Here is a 24266-nt window from a genome sequence, read left to right on the forward strand (position 1 = left end):
AACCGGTGATGGTGTGGCTGATCTGGTTAGGTCCTGTGATGGTGTCGCTGGTGTAGATATGTGGGCAGAGTTGGCATCGAGGTTTGTTGCGTGGATTGGTTCCTGAGCTAGAGTTACTATGGTGCGGTGTGCAGTTACTGGTGAGAATATGTTTCAGGTTGGCAGGTTGTCTGTGGGCACGGACTGGCCTGCCACCCAAGGCCTGTGAAAGTGTGGGATCGTTGTCCAGGATGGATTGTAGATCTCTGATGATGCGTTGGAGGGGTTTTAGCTGGGGACTGTATGTGATGGCCAGTGGAGTCTTGTTGGTTTCTTTCTTGGGTTTGTCTTGCAGTAGGAGGCTTCTGGGTACACGTCTGGCTCTGTTGATCTGTTTCCTTATTTCCTTGTGCGGGTATTGTAGTTTTGAGAGTGCTTGGTGGAGATTTTGTAGGTGTTGGTCTCTGTCTGAGGGGTTAGAGCAGGTACGGTTGTACCTCAGTGCTTGGCTGTAGACAATGGATCGTGTGATGTGCCCGGGATGGAAGCTGGAGGCAAGAAGGTAGGCACTCATGCCCCTTCTCTACACTGATGACATCTTCATCATCTGGACCCATGGGAAGGAGACTCTGGGAAAAATTCCACCACGATTTCAACAGCTTCCACCCCACCCTCAGCCTCAGCCTGGACCAATCTACACGGGAGGTCCACTTCCTAGACACCACGGTGCAAATAAGCAATGGTCACATTAACACCACCCTATACTGAAAACCTACCGACCGCTATGTCTACCTTCATGCCTCCAGCTTCCATTCCGGGCACATCACACGATCCATTGTCTACAGCCAAGCACTGAGGTACAACCGTACCTGCTCTAACCCCTCAGACAGAGACCAACACCTACAAAATCTCCACCAAGCACTCTCAAAACTACAATACCCACACAAGGAAATAAGGAAACAGATCAACAGAGCCAGGCGTGTACCCAGAAGCCTCCTACTTCAAGACAAACCCAAGAAAGAAACCAACAGGACTCCACTGGCCATCACATACAGTCCCCAGCTAAAACCCCTCCAATGCATCATCAGAGATCTACAACCCATCCTGGACAACGATCCCACACTTTCACAGCCTTGGGTGGCAGGCCAGTCCGTGCCCACAGACAACCTGCCAACCTGAAACACTCTCACCAGCAACTGCACACCGCACCATAGTAACTCTAGCTCAGGAACCAATCCATGCAACAAACCTCGATGCCAACTCTGCCCACATATCTACACCAGCGACACCATCACAGGACCTAACCAGATCAGCCACACCATCACCGGTTCATTCACCTACACGTCCACCAATGTAATATATGCCAGCAATGCCCCTCTGCTATGTACATCGGCCAAACTGGACAATCTCTACAGAAAAGGGTAAATGGACACAAATCAGATATTAGAAATGGCAATATACAAAAACCTGTAGGAGAACACTTCAACCTCCCTGGCCACACTATAGCAGACCTTAAGGTGGCCATCCTGCAGCAAAAAAACTTTGGGACCAGACTTCAAAGAGAAACTGCTGAGCTTCAGTTCATCTGCAAATTTGACACCATCAGCTCAGGATTAAACAAAGACTGTAAATGGCTTGCCAACTACAAAACCAGTTTCTCCTCCCTTGGTTTTCATACCTCAACTGCTAGAACAGGGCCTCATGCTCCCTGATTAAACTATCCTCGTTATCTCTAGCTTGCTTGCATATATATACCTGCCCCTGGAAATTTCCACTACATGCATCTGACGAAGTGGGTATTCACCCATGAAAGCTCATGCTCCAAAACATCTGTTAGTCTATCAGGTGCCACAGGATTCTTTGCTGCTTTTACAGCAGATAAGGTAATGCTACATATTAATATTAGTCTCCTCACCTAAGACAAGACTTTGGTGGTGACCTTATACTTTCTCTAGGATTCTTGAGTATGTCTCCACACCACTTTAAAGTGTAATTATAGCAGGGGTAGGCATATCCCTGCTAGCTTTGATCTAACTAGCCCAGGTAACAATACTATAGCATAGGCAAGGTGGCATGGACTAGTGACCAGAGTTTAAGCCACCTGGGGAGCCAGAGTATGTACATGGGTTGGTAGTTCATGCCACCACATCTATCCTACTGTTACTCACGCTATCTAGATTAAAGCTAGAATGGGTATGCCTGTGTGTGTTAGTCACACCTTCGCTTGAGCTATAGACATACCTTTAGAGTGACCCATCAGATGGTTAATGTGTGTGCGTGTTAAAGCTGAACATTTGCTTACTGAAGTTTTGTATTATGCTGCTGGGAAGGTTAAGGTGTGTTGGGCTGCAGGATGAAGAAGGTTCCTTGTCGGGAAAAAAAAGGAGTCAGTCACCATCGGTGGAAATACACTGTATGGTTAAGAGATGTCCTGTAATTTAGCGGATTTTTGCTTTTATCATTTTGCATTGGGAGGCAGATTTTGCACTTAACTAAACTTAATCCCTTTCAGATAGATTTTGTTTATGGAATATGCACCGTGCCTCTTCTAATTCATGCCATCAATTTCTTTCAACTCTGTCCACCTCCATTCTAACACTTATAGCCCTTGAGGGATCCATTCCTGGGGCCTGGAAAATTTACCAGACAACTTGAGCCTGATCCATAAATCAGTGAAGACAGTGGAAGGACTCCTGCTGACTTCAGTGGTAGACACTTCGGGACAGATCAATGTTCCTAGCCTCAGAATGAAATGAAAGACCGAAGGCCCTATTGTCAAATCCAACTGCTTCCCCCTCCTCCTGCCAGCTTCAAGCTGCTGGAAATGGGTGAGGCTGCTACATTTCGAACCAGCAGTGGTATCTCTGAAACTTACTTGAGACCTCCAGTTTTTCCCCCCCCTTATTGCTTTTTGTCTGAATTTGAAGTCTGTTTCCTTTGCCCCAGCCTCCTTTGGCTACTGGAAGGGGGACGGAACAATTTTTCTCACACCATTTCTGCCTTATATTCCTCCTTTTATTCCAGGGGTAAGCAGCCTACGGCACATGTGCCAAAGGCAGCACGCGAGCTGATTTTCAGTAGCACTCACACTGCCAGAGTCCTGGCCACCAGTCTGGGGAGATCTGCATTTTAATTTAATTTTAAATGAAGCTTCTTAAACATTTTAGAACCCTTATTTACTTTACATACAACAATAGCTTAGTTGTATATTATAGACTTAGAGAAACAGACCTTCTAAAAACATTAAAAGGTATTACTGGCACGCGAAACCTTAAATTAGAGTGAATAAATGCAGACTCAGCACAGCACTTCTGAAAGATTGCTGATCCCTGTTTTATTTTCTTGGCTTCTGCAAGGATACTTGGATGTCTAAGTTCTACCTTCCCCACTTTGCTACATGGTTCTCTCTAACAAGTAGCTCCAGTGCCTCCCGCCCTTGCTACTGCCTATAGTTTTCACTCTTCTGCTTGGGAAAAGCTTATGAGAATCAGAGTCACTTGGACTGTCTATCTGCAGATTTAGGACAGAACTACCTCCATTTACATTCAGTTTATGTTTGGAAAATTTTCTTCAACTGTAAGGAATAGAAACTTTTTTGTAATGAAAGCTTAGATTTTGCTGACCATATGTTGATACAGAAAAGCTTTCTGTTAATCACAGATTAGTGTGGTTTCTCATGGTACTTGTTGTAGATGATCTGCATAGTAATCATTGCACACTTACACCCATAAAACTTTTAACACACCACCATTTTGTGTGTATATAAATATCACGGGTTTCTGTATTTAAAATAACACAAGTTAATCACAGCAACAAAGGCAATGCAATATATACAAAATACCAGGCAACATGAGACTGTTTCCTAGACTTTTCTTTTATCCCTAAGGCATTTAGTAATTCAGAAAACTAAATAGGAGTGTGAGTGCTGTTCTGCACAGGGACAACAGTGTTTGTTACTCAGGCCTTGTCTACGCCACAAAGTTGCAGCGCTGGTGAGGGAGTTATAGCGCTGCAACTTAGGAGGTGTACACATCTGCAGGGCATCACCAGCGCTGCAACTCCCTGTTTGCAGCGCTGGCCGTACACCCGTTGAAACTCGGGTGTAGAGGATCCAGCGCTGGTGATCAGGTGTAAACACTCACCAGCATTTTTCTTGACCTCCGTGGAATAAACAGGTATCCCAGCATACCAGAGGAAGCCTCTCTGGTAATCAAGCAGGTCTCCTTCCCCGCGGTTTGCAGGGGGGTTCGGGGAACGCGAGAGCAAACCGCGGGGAAGCAGGTCTCCTTCCCCGCGGTTTGCTCTCGCGTTCCCCTAACCCCCGTGCAAGCAGATCTCCTTCCCCGCGGTTTGCAGGGGGGTTCGGGGGACGCGAGAGCAAACCGTGGGGAAGCAGGTCTCCTTCCCCGCGGTTTGCAGGGGGGTTCGGGGAACGCGACAGCACACCGCGGGGAAGGAGATCTACTTGCACGGGGGTTCAAAAAACACCGGAGCAAACCGCTGGGAAGGAGACCTGCTTGCAGGGGGGTTCGGGGAACACCGGAGCAAACCGCTGGGAAGGAGACCTGCTTGCACGGGGGTTCGGGGAACGCGACAGCACACCGCTGGGAAGGAGACCTGCTTGCAGGGGGGTTCGGGGAACACCGGAGCAAACCGCTGGGAAGGAGACCTGCTTGCACGGGGGTTCGGGGAACGCGACAGCAAACCGCTGGGAAGGAGACCTGCTTGCACGGGGGTTCGGGGAACGCGAGAACAAACCGCGGGGAAGGAGACCTGCTTGGGGGGGGCGTGTGTTCGGGGAACACTGGAGCAAACCGCGGGGAAGGAGACCTGCTTCCCCGCGGTTTGCTCTCGCGTTCCCCTAACCCCCCTTGAAGCCGCCCAACAGCGCTGCAGTGTGGCCACATCTAACACCACTTGCAGCGCTGGTTGCTGTAAGTGTGACCACTCTGCAGCGCTGGCCCTATACAGCTGTACTAATACAGCTGTAACAACCAGCGCTGCAAAATTGTAGATGTAGACATAACCTCAGAGTTCTGACTTTTGTCATACCTGTCTGTAAATTAGAACACCAACCCTCTAATTACAGTAGAAGGACCATTTGATTTGCTCCTCTTCCCTGGGGGTGTGAAAACTGGGAGAACCAGATCTTGCTTTTTGCTAGTACCTAAGTGATTGACATAGTAGGCTAATTTTATGCAGTACATAGTTGGATCCTTTCTGCTATTCTGTTCCTAAATTTCTTTGAGCAAGCTTTAGGAAATTAAGTTATCCATAATATATTTGTCCTACTTTGCCTCTAAATTTGCATTTTGCTTTCTGCAGTCTGTGTTCTGAGTTTGATACGCCTCAAAGTTTGCAAACTGTAACCATTGAGTTTCTACAGGCATTCAAGTAGTCCTACTGGTTTCACCTGTCAAGTGTGAGGAACTCTTCCTTCTTGGAAGTTTCAGACAGTTGAATAAATTAGTTTCTTACCACTACTCACCTTCTTTTTGACTGGCAGAACCTAATGGGATTAATCCAATTACAACTACCCACACATTTATCAATCAAATATTGAAATTGGAGTTCTTGTGCAGTCTGTGGCAATGAAGACTTACAAAACGGATCTGAATACTGTTGGTTATAATTTACATGATACATATAATGTGAACATATTGGGTAAAATGCACCAGTAAGTTCCAGATAAATTTATTGATCTTGCTGCACTAATCCTTCAATAGAACTTATACTGTCAATCTATCCAGGTTTCTCCTTAGTCCCTTAGGAGTTCCTGTACTTCTTACACATTGGGCAATCCAGTTCTTCCATCGATAATAGTTGCTCACTAGTTGTAGTAATTCTTCCCAAGTGATACCAGTTCATTCAATATCTTATGTTACTGACTTCTGACAGTTCTTCCTTGGCCTTCTTCCCTTTTTCTTTCCTCCCTCGGGTACCCAATTGAATGCTTGCTTAACATGTTTGCCATTTTCCATATAGTGTAAATATCCCAGCCACCTGAGACTTCTTTCTTTGATATTTTCTTTCCATAAAATGTGTAATACCTTCCTCAGCCATCTGTGATGGTCAGCCTCCACTCTCTCTTTGTTAGCCACCTCTCTACTCCGTACAGTAGCATGCGAAGTATAATCACATCGTATAATCTGGCCTTTAGTTTGGTATGGAGACCTCTGTATGAACAGATGTTGTTGTTCATCCTTCTAAAAGTAGTGTTTGCTTTTCCTAATTTTGTATGAATAACTTTATCATAGCCACCTTCAAATGTCATCACGCTCCCCAGATAATAGAACACTTCTACCTGTTTGATTTCTTTTCTGTATACACTCTTGCATCTATTGTGCAGTTTCTTATCTTCATAACCTTAGTTTTCTGTTTTTTATTTTCAATCCAATTTTTGCTGCTTCTTATTCTACCTCTGATGTAAGTGAAATCATTCCTTTCTACATTATACTTAGTACAGTAATGTTGGTAGCAAACTCAAGGTTGTGTAATTCATATCTGCACACCCATTGTACACCACCAACATGCCTTTTGTTGCCCGCTTTATCACCCAGTCTGTTGCTAACACAGAGGATTGGTATTAACATGCACTCTTGTCTAACTCCAGTCACAGTATTGAACCACTCAGCCAAGTCTGTATCCGATCTGATTGCATGTCTGCTTCCATCATATAAATGACTTATGATGTTGATCAGCTTGCCTGGTATTCCACAGCTTCTAGCCATATTTCACAGGGTCTCTCTGTGAACACTATTGAATGCTTTCTTAAAGTTGATTAAGGTGGGTTTTTGCCAAACAGTAGCATTTTTGATTATCTGTCAAAGAGTGAATATTTGTTCACAGCCTAATCTATCTGGATAATTGCTGCATAGGTTTGAGAGAAATGCCAAAGCTAAGTTAGAAATAGAAGAGGGACCATTAACATCTGATGAAATTAAAACAGCTATCAAAGGTTACAAACGGGAAAGCCCCTGGAGTTGATAGAATTTAAGCAGAGGTATTCAAGGTAGCAGTCAAAATTCTGATTGAGCAGCTAGCAAGAGTCTTAAATGAAATATATGAGTGAAAGCACAGGTGCCAAAAGACTGGAAAATGGTATCAGCGTGGTATTGCCAAAAAAGAGTGATCTTCATGCACGAACTGAAGAGGTACTGCTATCAACCCTGGGTAAAGTGATGGCTACTGTTAAGCCGAATAGAATGAAGAAGGCAGTGGATGGAATGTTATGAGATTGCTGGATGACTAAACTCAAATAACTCAGAGTATGAATAAATGGTCATTTTTCATCATGGCAAAAGGTTAGCTGTGCGGTGCCTCAGTTGATCAATAAGACTTATTTAACATATTTTTTTTTAAAAAAAGGAGTCCTAATGGCACTTTGGTCTCTAGGACTCCTTGTTGTTTTTGCTGATGTAGATTAACATGGCTACCACTCTGAAACCTGTTAACATATTTATTAATTTCTCAAAAGGAGCTGAGGAGTAAAGTTAAATGTATACTTGGCACAAAATGTAGGTACTTCAGATCTGGGGAAGACTGTGAGGAAAGCACCTTGAGAGGCACCTAACTGGGCTCTGTGAATGGGTAATGTGAATGGCAGCTGACATTCAGTGGTGTTAAATCCACAGTAATGCATACGAGAGGGAAAAATATGAATTACTCCTACTGTACTGAGATCTTACTTATGATATTGGCTCACAGAATGGACCTGAGTATCATTGGGACAGCTGAATGAAGATCTGGAATGTGTGCAGCTGTGGTTAAAAACAACCCCCTTCCCCCGCCCCATAAAAAAACAACCGAAACAAATAAACAACCCTCCCCCCCCCCGAACCATAGCATGTTAGTTTGCAGAATGAATGACATGAAGACATGGCAGCTATCAGCAATCAGTTCCAGACGTGACGGGCCTGTGGTATGCTTTGCTCTTATAGGACTCTAACACCATTCTATTATACTAAACTACTCCTGGGTTTTCCTACACCTTTGGCACCATAAAATATTCCCTTCTATTAAACAAATGACTGCTTCATGATGACGATGTGGAATAACCATCGCTAGTAATTGATTCCACTATCTATAAATAGCTCAGAAGCATGATTAATAGAATGTTAAATCTTGCAAAGCAGATCAGTTCTATTCAGCTTTGCCTTGGAAGAGGGTTTGTGTCACTACAGTGGAACAATTCCCCCATACTCTTTTTGTGAACATTGATGCTGTTTTAAGAATTTTTATTTTCTTAAACTGGTGCTTTTGCTGGAGGTTAGAACATAAAGGCCGACCCCAAGATCCAATGGGGAAAAGCTGCCTTCCTTCTAATTTTATGGAGGACATTTCTATAGGTTTCCTGTGTTTCACATAGTGTTCAAAACCCTTACTTTTTCTTTTAACAGGGAGCAGTCAATTTTACCCTGCACCGCTGTTAACAGATGATTGGCTAAATGTCCTGTGAACAGCTCTGGATAAGAAATAAATGCCCACTGGATCTCAGATTTGGGGTTTTAGCAAGAAAACAGCTGAAAGTTTTGAAGGCAGAAGTAGTTACTTTAAGCAATACCTTTCCTATCCCCCCACCTTCCCCAAAGACAAACACCTGGTCTAGTATGAGCTGAATTTTGTATGACTAATAAATGTTAGTGTCACACCATTTTACAGGAGAGAATCCATGGCTTTCCCATGTGTTGAAAATTTGGCAAGGTATGACTAACTAGTACTTCCTAGTGATATTTCAAAATAGACTCCACCACTTATAATATCCCAGATATAACTAATTCCACAAGATGTACGGTACTAAAATATATAAAATTTGACAAAACTGAGCTAACATTTTTCATACAATTTCATGAGAAATATAAATTTAGAAAAACAGGCCTTGTATTTAAAAATATAATAGAATCGTAGAAGATTAGGGTTGGAAGAGACCTCAACAAGTCATCTAGTCCAACCCCCTGCTCAAAGCAGGACCGACCCTAACTAAATCATCCCAGCCAGGGCTTTGTCAAGCTGGGCCTTAAAAACCTATAAGGATGGAGATTCAATCACCTCCCTAGGTAACCCAGTCCAGTGCTTCGCCACCCTCAGTGAAATAGTTTTTCCTAATATCCAACCTAGACCTTCCCAATGCAACTTGAGACCATTACTCCTTGTTCTGTCATCTGTCACCACTGAGAATAGTTTAGCTCCATCCTCTTTGGAACCCCTCCTTCACGTAGTTGAAGGCTGCTATCAAATCTCCCCTTACTCTTTTCTTCTGCAGACTTTAGAAGCCAGGTTTCCTCCGCCTTTCCTCGTAAGTCATGTGCCCCAGCCTCCTAATCATTTCTGTTGCGCTCTGCTGGATTCTCTCCAATTTGTCCACATCCTTTCTGTAGTGGGGGGCCCAAAACTGGATGCAGTACTCCAGATGTGACCTCACCAGTGCCTCGATCTGCTGGCAATGCCCCTACTAATGTAGCCCCATGTGCCATTAGCCTTCTTAGCAACAAAGGCACATTGTTGACTCATATCCAGCTTTTCATCCACTGTAATCCCCAGGTCTTTTTTTGCTGAACTGCCACTTAGCCAGTCGGTCCCCAGCCTGTAACAGTGCCTGGTATTCTTCCGTCCTAAGTGCAGGACTCTGTCAAGCACTTGTCCTTGTTGAACCTTATCAGATTTAGAAATACTTTGAAATGACGAGATAGTTATATCTCTGGTAAAAAAAAAAAAAAAAAAAAAAAGAAAAAGAAATAGCCAAACTGCATTCACTTTTTTCTACAGAACTTCAGATCAACATTGACACAATAAAGTTAAATTGGGAGAAAGAAATGAGCCAGCAGCTCACTCCTGAGGATTGGAGGAAGACTGTACAGCTGACAGTGGCTGGCATTATAACTTCTCTCTCTTGGAGTGAATACTAGTAGAAATTTTGATTCTTCTTGGAGTCTTGGTCCTTATTTTATTCCACTGAGGGCTATGTGCATGCACCATGTGCCTGGTGCTGGAACTCTTGAAAGTAGTACTGTTTGGCGGTCCACACATGTGTCCTGGGGTGCCTTGTGGTCTCACCCGAGGTGATAAAGGACACAGGTGGCTGCCAGCATCTCCAGTTCCTTCTCACCACTGCATGGTCTGAGTTGGAGCGTCTACTCCTCTCGTTCTTGTAACATACTTTCCAAAACTTTTCAGAACTATCCTTAGTACTGTTCATAGCTTAGATTTGTTGTTCTGGAATGTTTTTATTTTGTTTTTGTTTTCTGTTCAATTCTTCCTTTTCGTATCTGATGTAGGACTTGGCTTTGGTGGTGCTTCCCACCAAACTGTAACGCTTCCCCCCACCCCGTACCTGGGCCTGGGTACTGGATTATACTGAAGATACAGGGGCTCAAAAACTGTGCGTACTGCCCTTGCTTGTTTTCCTCAGTGACGAGCACCAGTGCTGTTTGTGCTGCATGGGGAAGCCCACATCATGTCTGGGTGCAATATCTGCCTTTCCTTTCCTGCCCGTACTTGGGAGAACTGGACTCTCCACCTCAGGAAACACCTTATGGAAGTTGCCATGGGACTGGCATCAGATCCTGTCCTGTAACCCCACCATACATCAGCCTGAACAGGTGAAGAACACCCCCTACTGCAGAGCCTCCATCAGACTCCATGAATACTCTTGCTAGGGACCCTGCATTGGAGCCAAACCAAGGAAGCATGCCCATAAGCATGGCAATAAGTCTTCCTCCAAGTCTAAGAAGGACTCTGCACCATCCATGGATTCTGTCCACGAAGGAACCACACATTCTAAGTCTCACAAGACCGAGAAATGGCTGCACCGATTGCCAGATCCGTCAGTACTGACTATGGACTTGTCGACTCCGCCAGCATTTCTAGAACAATCGGTCTCCAGACAGATACAGTTCCCGATACTGACTCCTCCAGCAGAACGGATACCATGAACCCCCGGGAGACTCAGAAGCACCTTGGGTTCCCACAAGTTATTCAGACTAGAGAGACTACAGTCTCCATGATCCTTGATCCAATCAGCAGTCAAAGGGACCCTTCCCTCACTATATTCCTGCAGCATACTGTTCTGGTGGGTCCGACCGCACAGCCTTTTGGTGAGGTTTCTGACTCTTCTGATTCAGACGCTATGGCTGTCCGACATGGTCCACCGCTCCCATTCTGGAAGCACAAGTGCTAGAAGGCTCTGATGGCACTGTGTCAGTTCCCCACCTTGCCTTACCTGCAGAGTTGGTATCCAGTACCATGGTCAGAGGCTATGCAACAGTAGGGTAAACCGAGCTGGCCATACTGCAGCTTGTGGCCCCCATATACAACCTCAAATGATCCCACTTGGATCAGGAGGACTCCCCCACTTCATCATCACAACTCTTGTTAGGTAAGCATTCCAACATAGCGTTGGATGACACACTGATTAACCTGATTCTTATGGTACCAACAATTCCGGAGAGACGTCCCTCATCTTCTCCAGACATAGCCACCTGTTCAGCCCCTCCTCCCCACTGGACAACTATAGACAGTTCCAGGAATTGCTGCAGAGAATAGCCAATACCCTGGAAATTTCCTGAGAGGAGGTACAAGGCAGTCAACACTAGCTGCTTGACATCTTGTATACTTCAGTACCAGCAAAGGTGGCCCTACCAATTAACGATGCCATCTTCCACCAGCATGCACTGTATGGCATACCTTGGCCACGTGTGCACCCATCCTAGAAGAGTCTGAGAAGAGATTCTATGTCCACACCAAAAGGCCCGAGTTCCTGTTCTTTCATTCTCCACCGAACTCATTGGTTATCGAGGCAACTTCAGAGTGTTCGAAGCAACAAACACCCCCACACCACCCCATCCGATAGAGAGGGTAAAAGCCTAGACCTCATGGGCAGAAAGATCTTCTGGGTAGGACTCCAATTTTGTGTGTCAAATTACTTAGCCCTGATTCCCAAAGTTAACAAAATCATATTTGGCTGATTGGCTGAGTTCACAGACAAGCTACACTTGCAAGATTGCAACCAATTCCAGGCAGTTTTGCAGGAAGGAAATTTTTTTGCCAGGTTAATGGTACAGGCTGCAGTGGACTTCACAGACATGCCTTCCCATGTCCTGGCAATGAGGATTTTCAGGAGAAGGGAATCCTGGTAGCACTCCTTTGGCTTCTCAGGGAGTTGCAAAACATTACAGAAGACTTCTCATTCGACAAATCACTTCTCTTCAATCAGAAGATCTCTTGTTATCTTTAAGGTTTCTCAGTATCTTCACACCAGCACTCAAGAGGAAATTCTGCCGCCAGCCCCAGTCATATTGTTACAGGGTCCCACAGCTATACCACCAATGCACCTGTGAGCCTCCTCAAAAGCATCCTAAGATTCATAGACCCCATCAATGCAACACCTCCAAACATCACAAAAGTGGTTTTTCTGAGTGTCTTTAGAAAGCGGTCAACCACTCCATACACCGATGCTCATTTTGTCTACCCCCTTCAGGGGTCGCCTCAAACTCTTTCTGTTAACATGGAAAGCTATAACAGTGCGCAGTGGATCCTAGATATTATCCAGAGTGGCTACATCATAGAGTTTACAGCGACACCCGCATCTTGCTCTCTTCCTCGATTCACATGCATAGAACACCCATGTGATGATCTACTCCAACTTTAGGTCGACTCCCTATTGCAGAGGGGAGCTGTGGAGCTAATCCCAGACTCCTTTCAGGGAACAGGGCTTTATTCAAGCTACTTCCTAGTCCCCACAAAGACTGGAGGATGGAGACCGATATTGGATGTCCGATGCCTCAACTGCTTGATTTTCCAAACCAAAATTTTGCATCATCATTCTCGCACCAATCAATCCCTCATTAGAAAAAGGCATATCGTTTACAGATCTCCATATGCGAGATGCCTAATTCCATAACAATATACACCCAACACACAGAAAGTTCCTGAGGTTGGAGTGGGATGGGGCCTCAGCATCTTCGATACAGGGTCCTACTGTTTGGACTCCCCACTGTCCCGCGAATAGTCACAAAAGTTTTCTCGGTGGTGGCAGCCCATCTCAGACATCAAGGAATCCTTGTTTTTCCATATCTGAATGACTGACTGATAGCATGATGGTCCAAACAAGAGGCCCAGAATCAACGTCCCAACTGCTTCTACTCCTCTCCTCCTTGGAAGTCAACGTAAACGTAGAAAAATCAACTTTAAACCCTACACAATCCCTGGAATTCATAGGAGCTTGCATAGACGCGACTTCCACCCGAGTTTATCTACCAAGGAAGATTCCAGACAACGAGGGAACTAATCACCTTTTGATGTCTTTCAACCCTTTGGTTTTGGCCAAAATCTGCCTCTGTCTTGGGACACATGGCGGCCTGCACATATGTCATGGCCTTCACTCGCCTACACCTATGGTGTCTTCAGCTCTGGCAGGAAAGAGTCTACTCCCCCATGCATCAACCCATGCATACTCTGCTCCACATGCTACCAGAAGTTCTCTCCTCTCTCCAGTGGTGAATGAACCTGCTACAAGTCTGCTTGAGGATGACCTTCCTTCCATTCTTGCTCACTGTGACTACCATAATGGACGCATTCCTCACGGGCTGGGGTGCCCACATGGGTGACCGCATGACACAAGGCACCTGGACAACACGAGAGGCCAAATGCACATAAACATATTGTAACTCCGAGCAGTATGCAATGCTTGCCAGGTGATCCTGTCAGCTATCTAGAACCGATATGTTTTTGTCATGTCAGACAACACCACCACCACAGTCTTCTACATAAACAAACAAGGGGGGGACAAGATCTTGAGCCTGCTGTGTGTGTGAAAGCTATACACTTTTGAGAATGGTGCATCACACGCCATATTCTTTTGATAGCAGCTTACCTACTGGAACATGATTGCCGATGTCCTCAGCAGAAACTTTGCAACTGACCATGAATGGGAATTGCAGGACTCTCTAATCGCCGAGGAACCCCGGTGAGGGATCTTTTTGTATCCCACAGCAATACCAAATGCACCCAGTATTGTTCAAGGGGAGGATTTGAAACTCAATCACGGGGATGCCCGAGTCCTCGATTAGTCGGATCTCACAGATTTTGCCTCCTCACCCTTTACCCCTCCTACCACAAGTGATGGGAGAAAGCAACAGCCATCCTGATTTTCCCCCTAATGGCCTTGCCAATTTTGGCTCCCGGTTCTCCTCTGTATGTCAAACAACCCTCCACTCACAATTTGGATGTTTCTGGAGCTACTGACCCAACACAACAGCAAACTCAGACACCCTAACCTGCACACTGTTCATCTGATGGCTTGGTTTTTGGATGGACACCTCCACTAGCACAGGAATGCTCACTGGCAGTGCAAGATGTCCTCTGAAGCAGCAGGAAGGAGTCCACAAGACTCTCATATTGAGCCAAATGGATGCATTTCACTGCTTAGGCTACTCGGAAGGGCCTTGTCCAAAGCGGTGGCCATCCCACTACTCTTGGATATTTCCTTTATCTGAGGGACTTGGGACTGGCCCTCAGTTCCATTAAGGTGCATGCAGATACCCTTAGTGCTTTTCACCTGCTAGTGGACGGCCATTCAATCTTTACCCACCTATTGACTGTATGGTTCTGGAAGGGCCTTCTGTGAAAATATCCTCCCATTCAGCCTATTGTCCCACAATGGGACCTTAACCTAAGCCTCACCCTGTTGATGTCTGCCCCCTTCAAATCTATGACCTCATGTTCACTATCTCTCCTTTCCATGAAAGTAATTTTGCTCATCACCATTATATCAGGAAGGAGGGATGGTGAACTGGAAGCCATGATGGTTAACCTCCCCTTCACCACTTTCCATATAGACCAGGTCTCTTTACAATTTCACCCCTAGTTCCTATCCAAGGTGGTTTCCCAATTCTACCTCAATAAACCCATACATTTACTTACCTTCTTCCCCAAGCCTTACGCCTCAAATGAGTAAAGAAGGTTCACTCATTAGATGTTCAAAGGGCATTGGCTTTTTATCTTGATCGGACAAAGCCCTTTCAGAAATGTCCATGACTTTTCATTGCCATAGTGGAGAGAATGAAAGGGCAAGCCATTTCCACCCAGAGAATCTGCAAGTGGGTTTCGGGATTCATTACGTGCTGCTATCAGTTATTGGGATGATCCCTGCCTGAAGAGATTCAGGCTTATTCCATGAGAGTGCAAGCAGTAACTATAGTTGTACTCCACAAAGTGCCCTTCGCAGACATATGCAAGGCATCCACGTGGAGTTTGGTACGCCCCTTTTCCACACGCCACACTGTAATGTATGATTCTGCGACGGACGCTTTGTTCAGAGGAGAAGTCCTCCATTCCACAGTTTCCTCGCACAATCCTCCCACATAGGCATTGCTTGTTAATCACCCTCTTTGGAATACAACAGGGACCATCACTCGAAGAAGAAAATGAAGTTACTTACGTGTAACTGAAGATGTGTGGTCCTGATCTGTATTCCAAACTCACATTCCTTCCCCTCTGCTCCGGATTCAACAGCTCTGCAGTAGAGAAGGACCTGGACATGCCAGCGGCCCACTGCATCCTTTATTGCCTCAGAGGAGACCGCAAGGTGGCACAGAGCACGTGCGCAGACCACCGAACAGTACTGCTTTCAAAAGCTTCAGCTCTGGGCACGTGGTGCATGCACATACCCTCAGTGGAATATAAATAGGGACCATGCATCTCGAAGAATCTCCAGTTACGGGTAAGTAAACTCATTTTACTTTTGGCATGCCAGTCTTGCAAACAAAATTGACACAGTTCATAGTAAAATACTAAAAGGATACCATGGTGTGTGTCATGATCTGCCCCTTCCTGGGGCCAGGCCTTGTTCAACACCAGTGGCTCTAGGGCACTAACCCTCAGCTTCCTCTCAGGATGCTTGCCTGTGAATATTGGGTGATCCTGGCTGCTTCTCCTAACTCTGCTTTCAGGGCCATGTAGATTTCTTCAAAACTACTATGGTCTCTGACTTCTGGGTTTGAAAAACCACTCAACGTTTATTTAACCTGATTAAACATAAAAGAAACATTACAATAGCTTTCAGTAACCCTTTTGTTTCTTACTCCCAGAGGGAAAACCTAATCTTATAAGAGCCCTACAGTACTTCCCTTCCTGATTGCTGCCTATTTGTCTGATCTCCTCTCTGATCCTGTTCCCTCTCCTCATGAGCCAACCAAAGACCCTTCAAATTCAAAGCCCCCAAATATCAAATGAGCAGTTTGGATGGAGCTTCCATCCAAGAGTCCATGTCTCAGTGCACTCAGTAGCATATGTTCTTTTTGCTTTCATGCAGCAAAATAACCCATCATACAGTTTTGCTTAACAGCATGGAACCAGCTTTCTATCTCCTGGGAATTTCCCAAAGTGAAAGGTCTGATGTTAGAAAATTGATGCAAGAGTTATTTCAGGGATATAGCCCCATATCCTCTTATTACAGTGTTACTGGAATTGAACACAGATTTAGTGAAATAAAGCATTTCTAGACACCTGCTTAGATCCTTGTGACTCCAGTTAATAAATGTATTTTCAGCCATATGGTCGCAAATACACATATCAAATATTTGCAAAAGTGGATAAGAACAAAAGAACTGAGAAATGGAACAACTGATTGTCTAAACAGATTAATTTGAACTACAGCCCTGATTCAGGAAGGTTTTTAAGCACAAGTAATCCTGTTCATTTCATTGGGACTATTACATCCTTAAAGCTAGGCACATGGCTAAATACTTTCCTGAATGTTTGATGAAAAGTGTATCAAATGGGTTAAACTGAGTCATTTGTTAAAAATGATGTAACTTACTTTTTATTAAGTACTTAATGCAGCTCACAATCTACACAGCCTTAACTCTGCAGTGTTCACTTATAATATATATTCAGCACCTTCTCCTACAGCTTATGTAAGAAAATAATTTGTCCCAGCAACTATTCTATTTATCCTTGATTAAAAAATATTAGCTGAGTCTGAGAACGAGAACTGGCCAGTTAAATGTCTCTTCTTGTTTTACTCAAGATTGTCTCAAACTGCACTGTTGGGAAGAGTGCATATAAGTAACTTAAATTCAGAAAAAATAAATCACTAGACTTCTGGAAATAATACAAACATGAGCAATGTGCAGCCTGAGTTTATAAGAAATAAATATTGCCAAACTAACGTAGTTTATTTTTATATAATTGCAGAATAAATGGATAAGAAAGGAAAGTGGTAGATATGTAAATTTTAATAAAGCATTTTATGTAGTCTCATTGAATCCAAAATCAAAATTTAGTTCAGCCTGTCTTGGATAGGAATATAAGGGTATGGATTAGAGCTGGTCTGAAACTTTCCGGTGAGCAGTTTTCTGTCAGAAAGGTTTGATTTGATGGAATTGAAACATTCTGTGGGAACATGCCAAATCATTCAAAAATTTTAATGGAAACCAGCTAGGTTTCCCCCAGCCAATTAGCTCCCAGTCCTGTTTTCTCCCCCACCTCCCTTTCCTCAGTGGCTCCCAGTCCTAGTGTCTACCCCCTACAGCTCCCAGTCCCAGCCTCCCCTACCTTGTCACCCACCCAGTCCTAGCCTGCCCTATTCTTTCCCTATATCCTTGCTAGACCAGACCCAGTCTCCCTCCTCCAAATCCCAGTCACAGGCCTTGGCTACACTGGCGCTTTACAGCGCTGCAACTTTCTCACTTGGGTGTGAAAAAAATACCCCCTGAACGTAGCAAGTTACAGCGCTGCAAAGCGCCAGTGTAAACAGTGCCCCAGGGCTGGGAGCGTGGCTCCCAGTGCTGCAAGCTAAACCCCACAGGGAGGTGGAGTACCTGCAGCACTGGAAGAGCTCTCTCCCAGCATTGGCGCTGTGACCACACTCGCAGTTCAAAGCGCTGCCACGGGAGCACTCCCGTGGCAGCGCTTTGGAGTTTTGAGTATAGCCAAGCCCACAGTTTCTCTCCCTCCCTCTGTCCCCCTAGTCCTACTAAACTCCTTGTCCCAATCAACCCCTTCCCTTATCCCCTCTGCACTTAAGTCAGCTAGCTTCCTCCTCCACACTGTCTAGATGCCACCAGGAGGATCACAGAGCACAGGATAGACAGGCTCCGTGTTCCCAGACCAGAACAGCTATTACAGGTAAAGCCTTCTGAACCCCCTGGGCTGGAGCATGCTCATTTGCTCTGTGGGGATGGTGCATGCACAGTTTGGTCAGCATGAGAAGCTGGAAGGTGATGGAGCATGCTCAGTGAGGACAGAATTTTTGGAGATTTTAGGTATTAAGCTCTAGTAAATCTTTAGTGAGCAGGTGTCAACTGTGATTTTTTTCAAAGGCTTATAACTTGGCCAAATTTGGGTGAGTTTTCACAGGGATGGCAAAAGGCACAGCCCTGACAAAGGCCACCCCCTGCCAAATTTCAAGTCCCTGGTCCAATGCTAGAGCATTTCAAAGAAAAAGTGTCAATTTTTTAAAACCTGGGCATAATATATTTTTCCCTAGCTGCCCTCTTGGAAATGGTTAACCCATTTTGGTTGAAATTTTCCAGTCAAAATCAGCATGAGGCAGATACCTAGCAAGGAAAATTTCAACCCAAACAGTTAAAGTTTAGCAATGTTATGAGCACTTGAACTCAGGGTCTTATAATGGGAAGTGTTGGACAACCTTAATAATAGGCTGTGCTACCAGTCCCACCTGTAACAATTTGGCTAAGTAACAAGTACATGGGGGTGGAGAGGAGAGAGAACATAATTCTACAAATAATTGACGGGTGGGATGTAAACACTATAGAGGGGGAGGTTGGATAAATGGTGTATTTTTGGAATAATGGAGTGGATTTATGGAAGGGAAGGTTTAGGCTGTATAGCGAGAGAAACTTTGACACACATTTGCCTGTAAAATAGTTTCTACAAAAGAAGTACTGGAAGCCCCATTTCTTTGAACTTTTAAAATAGACTAGATAAAATGTACTGTAAGGAACAATTGTACATCGACAGGGAGAGGGATAGGGACCGAAAAGGTCACTTCCATTTCTTCCTTCTAGGAGAGCATATACCTAGAGTCATAGAAATGCAATTAGTAGTGTAACCTCAGTAAAGTGGCATTCACAAGGACATTTGGGGTATGTCTACATCTACAATTTTGCAGCGCTGGTTGTTACAGCTGTATTAGTACAGCTGTATAGGGCCAGCGCTGCAGAGTGGCCACACTTACAGCAACCAGCGCTGCAAGTGGTGTTAGATGTGGCCACACTGCAGCGCTGTTGGGCGGCTTCAAGGGGGGTTCGGGGAACACGAGAGCAAACCGGGGAAGGAGATCTGCTTCCCCGCGGTTTGCTCTCGCGTTCCCCGAACCCCCCTGCAAACCACAGGGAAGGAGACCTGCTTGCACGGGGGTTCGGGGAACGCGAGAGCAAACCGCAGGGAAGGAGACCTGCTTGCACGGGGGTTCGGGGAACGCGAGAGCAAACCGGGGAAGGAGACCTGCTTCCCCGCGGTTTGCTCTCGCGTTCCCTGAACCCCCCTGCAAACCGCGGGGAAGGAGACCCGCTTGGGGGGGGGATTCGTAGAACACTGGAGCAAACCGCGGGGAAGGAGACCTCCTTGATTACCAGAGAGGCTTCCTCAGGTATGCTGGGATACCTGCTTATTCCACGGAGGTCAAGAAAAGCGCTGGTAAGTGTCTACACTTGATTGCCAGCTCTGGATCACCAGCGCTGGATCCTCTACACCCGAGACAAAACGGGAGTACGGCCAGCGCTGTAAACGGAGTTGCAGCACTGGTGATGCCCTGCAGATGTGTACACCTCCTAAGTTGCAGCGCTGTAACCCCCTCACCAGCGCTGCAACTTTGTGATGTAGACAAGCCCTTGAAGAGGATTGTCATTGTTATCTTTAAGTAGGAGACACAGGCTTCTGTCTACATTTAGAATTTTTAAATGTTAGCTGCTCAACTGAGCCTTGATCCAAAGTCCTTTAAAGTCTATGGAAAGACTTCTATTGACTTCAGTGGGCTTTGGATCGGGCCCCAGATAGGCTATAAATAATTTCATTTCATGGGGTCCGACTGGCTTTTTGGTTAGTTAAGGCTGAGGAGCTTCCTAGCATGGAATGGCGTCATTACAGAAAAAATAAAATACCAGGGATGAGCAGAAGGGAAAGTATTGGTGTATATACCAGCAAATGAAACCCTGTTCAGCAAATAGCACCAGAAGTATTGAAATGGTAGTGTTTGATATGTTTAGTCACTCTAATATGTCTTATCCTTTTTTTTGATTGCTTAAGGAACACTGTCAAATAAAAATCACAGTTTGCTTTAAAAAAAAAAAAAAAAAAAAAAAGCTTTACTACTGTTACAGGAAACACCGAAGATCACTGAACTGGAAGAGATTAGAGGAAAAATTGTATTAGAGAACTGTATAGTTTGTGTACTTCACAGTATTTTGTGTTTGGTCAGTTTTAATCTGTTTCCTTTGTATTCAACTACTCTTTGCTCATGGGGGTCAAACAGCAAAAGGGGAAAGAAAAATATTCTTTACAAATAGGAAAATGTGTCTGTAGAATCACAAATATTGGCAGGGGCCTCAAGGACAGATGTGTTACCAGCCACCACTATTAACTCTTTTTTTCTCTTTTTAAATTGACTAGATTTGAAGTTGGTATTTTCCATTGAAGAGATCTGTATCTTATTTCAATATTTGTTGTAATGAATTTTATAAACTTGTGGCAAGTAGTCCAGTTCAAGCTAATTCATCCACGCCTATTGCCTGTTTATTTTTAGTTCTAAATGACACATCACTCCACTTAATTTTGAAGAGCTTGTACTGTAATTATCATATATATAAATAGCTTTTAGTTACCTATCTCTCCGCCATCTCTGTTGCAAAATGGATAAGGATAGAAGGTCACTCGGTCCACTCAAGTTTTCTCTCTCAAATGTCCTTAGAAATTTAGGTTAAAAGCAGCAAATAATCCTATGGCACCTTATAGACTAACAGATGTTTTGGAGCATGAGCTTTCGTGAGTAAATAGCCACTTCGTCGGATGCATGTAGTGGAAATTTCCAGGGGCAGGTATATATATGCAAGCAAGAAGCAAGCTAGAGATAACGAGGTTAGTTCAATCAGGGAGGATGAGGCCCTGTTCTAGCAGTTGAGGTGTGAAAACCAAGGGAGGAGAAACTGGTTTTGTAGTTGGCAAGCCATTCACAGTCTTTGTTTAATCCTGAGCTGATGGTGTCAAATTTGCTGAGCTTGGATTGATATGGAATTCATAATGGTGTGGTTTGTATGCAGTTTACATAATGTCCACAATATGCAAAGTACTTTGAGAAATTAATATTTAGGATTCTGTGAAGTGCTGTAAAAATGAAAATTGTGGCACTTTGAACATTTTGTATACTTTTTAGTTTGCTTCAACCATGAGAGTGAATTGTAATCTCTTCCTCTAATGCTTATGTCTTATATTTGACCTTGCAGGTTCCAGCAAGATGTGGGGTGACAGTCCGGGACAGTCTAAAGAAAGCTCTGATGATGAGGGGTCTTATCCCAGAATGCTGTGCTGTTTACAGAATACAAGATGGGTATGGTTGATGTGGGGTGTGGTTATTTTACGCTATCAGGGTTCTTTCTAGGAGTATACAGCATGGGCCAATTCCATCCAACACTGAAGGTTAAAATCAGTCTCACTAAATTCAGAATGAACTATTTAGTTTGTGCTAGAATGGTTTGGGCCAACTCAAAATATGGGGTGATAGCCACAAAACCATGCCTAGAAGGCTATGACATATGAAAAGTTTATGGGGAAATATCTAACAGAATGCAACAAGCTGTTATCCTTGAAGTCTGTTTTAGCTGCAAAACTATATGAAAACATCTGGTTTTAAACTATGAAGTAGAGTTGTTTTGAATTTTTAACTTTTATTTGGTTTTACCTGAGCTGGGTTTCAAAGTAAAACTTTGTTAGACGCAGGATTTACATGAATAGCTCTTAAAATGAGTTTCCATCATTAAACTTCTAATTAAAATCCTACCATTCCCCCAAATTAGTAAGCCCTCTGAAAGTCTGTTGTGGGGACAAATTAGAGAGACAAAGTAGGGGAAGTAATATCTTTTATTGGATCAACTTCTGTTGGAGAGAAAGACAAGCTTTCAAGTTACACAGAGCTCTTCCTCAGGTCTGAGAAAGGTACTCAGGGTGTCACCCTTAAATAAAAGATTGAATAGATAGTTTAGCATAAGTAGTTAGCACATAATCTAAGAGGCCATTCAAGGTGAATATGTTCTAACTACTTATGCTAAACTATCTGTTCGACTTTGTATTTAGTTGTGACCTCTGAGTACATTTCCAAGACCTGAAGAAGAGCTCTCTGTGGCTTGAAAACTTTTCTTGCTCACCAACAGAAGTTAGTCCAATAAAAGATATTACCTCACCCCCCTTGTCTCTCTAATATCCTGGGACTGATACAGATACTACAATACTGTATACAAAATGGGGACAAATTGTCACACAAGTACTCTTTTTCTTTGAATGGATAGAATAGTATCTGTCAATTTTGGACCCAAAGGACCAGTCATTCTCTGCAGTTGTAGATCTTTGCTGAAGCTGATGTTTGTCCAAGAGTGATGCAATTATTTGGGGGTAAACTCAGATTAATTTCTTGCCATTTAAATTTCTAACAGTGGAAGACTGAATAGCAGACCTCCCACAATACCACTATCCTCTCGATAGCAACTTTTCACATCTTTAGCATAATGTTTGCAAGGGTTTGCAGGTTGGTAACCATAAAGGGCTTGTTTACACTTCAGAGAGAAGAAGCCCATTGGCTGGGACACTGACATTTCCTGGCTCACAGGAGAGGAGTTGCACGTGGAAGTCTTGGAGAATGTGCCACTTACCACACACAATTTTGTACGTACTTTGTATTATGAACTGTCTAAAACGTTGACTAGAGTTGAATCTACTTTTGAACATTTTAAATCAAAATAACTGTGTCTGTTTTTGAACAAACATTTGTATCTGTGGTGGGGAAGGTTGTTGCATAAGAGGTTTTTAATCCAACAGACTCAGATGAACTAAATCTTATTGCAGTTGAGATAATTGACATTAAAATAAACACAACTTGTCTTTCCTTAACATTTTAAGTCACCACTGCATTGCAGAGTGGTGGTAATAATCTGCTATTTTTGTATAGTTGTATTTATAAAATGTGTTCTGTGCTTCCCTGCTGACTCCGCAGCAGCAATTAAATAATGAACCATATTCCGAGAACTATGCTGACATCATCAGTGATGCCGGTGCACAAATATGTTTTGACCCGATGAGGTGCTGCATGAATGGAAGCTATTTAACAGAAGCCCTCTGGATCATTCTAGGTCCATACACAGACCTGGAAATAACATTTACCACATGGAAAAGTGCAAAATCTAAATAAAAGCCATTTGATTTTTAGGCTTAGGATGTATTATACAAACAGTGGACTGTTAAATTAATGCATACAAGCGATTATAAAAATTTCTGGACATCATCCTTTAAAACTTTTGATTGTTACTTACAGGAAATCTTGCTTGTGTTACTTTTAGGTTAGTTGTGTTTTTAAGGTGGGGGAACCAAAATAGAACACAAGTTTTGTGTCTTGTAGTGTGGCTCTGTAGTGTAGCTTCTTCTTTTTTAACAATTACAAACATTTCCAGGTTTTATTAAACAAAATTATAAATAAGCTGTGTAGAATTTGATTTATTTTTTTTTATAATTGTGATGGATAACATCGATGTTTATTTTTGCACAGAAAGGGTTTAAGTCTGGAACATTTCTGGTCATTAAAAAGAACTCTTTCTCTAGAACTCGGAAGTATGATGTCCCTCAGGATATTAGTACAACCAGCCAGCAGTCTGCTCAATGCCACGTAGTCCTGTTGTCCACACTGTATGATAGGTGGCAAACTTCATTCACACTGTGCCCAAGAAATAAACCATATGCAACATTTAAGTGTAGGCAATGGCTGTTTCAACCCCTACATTCAATTGTCCTTCCAAATTGGAATGAACAGAAGTTAGGTTTACTGAGACCTGAAATGTGGGCCAGCTGCTCCATTGGACCAGAGAACTTTACTAGAGCCAAGGAAGGCTTAGTATCAGAGGGGTAGCTATGTTAATCTGTATCCACAAAAACAATGAGGAGTCCGGTGGCATCTTAAAGATTAACTGATTTATTTGGGCATAAGCTTTTGTGGGTAAAAAACCCCACTTCTTCAGATGCATGGAGTGAAAATTACAGATAAGGGCATAAATATATTGGCACATGAA

At 43.8% G+C, this 24266-nt stretch overlaps 1 protein-coding gene across 2 annotated transcripts in view; it reads left to right on the forward strand.

The window, feature by feature from the left end:
* BRAF (B-Raf proto-oncogene, serine/threonine kinase) overlaps window positions 1-24266 on the forward strand; it is a 131670-nt gene that overhangs the window by 54888 nt on the left and 52516 nt on the right. For both annotated transcript variants that reach the window (XM_030544009.1, XM_030544010.1), the window contains exons 4-5: window positions 21441-21544; window positions 22770-22872. In XM_030544009.1, coding sequence (XP_030399869.1) covers window positions 21441-21544; window positions 22770-22872 — 207 coding nt within the window. The remainder of the gene's footprint in view (window positions 1-21440; window positions 21545-22769; window positions 22873-24266) is intronic.

The sequence above is a fragment of the Gopherus evgoodei genome, chromosome 1 (genome assembly GCF_007399415.2).
Source record: "Gopherus evgoodei ecotype Sinaloan lineage chromosome 1, rGopEvg1_v1.p, whole genome shotgun sequence".
Classification (NCBI taxonomy): Eukaryota; Metazoa; Chordata; order Testudines; family Testudinidae; genus Gopherus; species Gopherus evgoodei.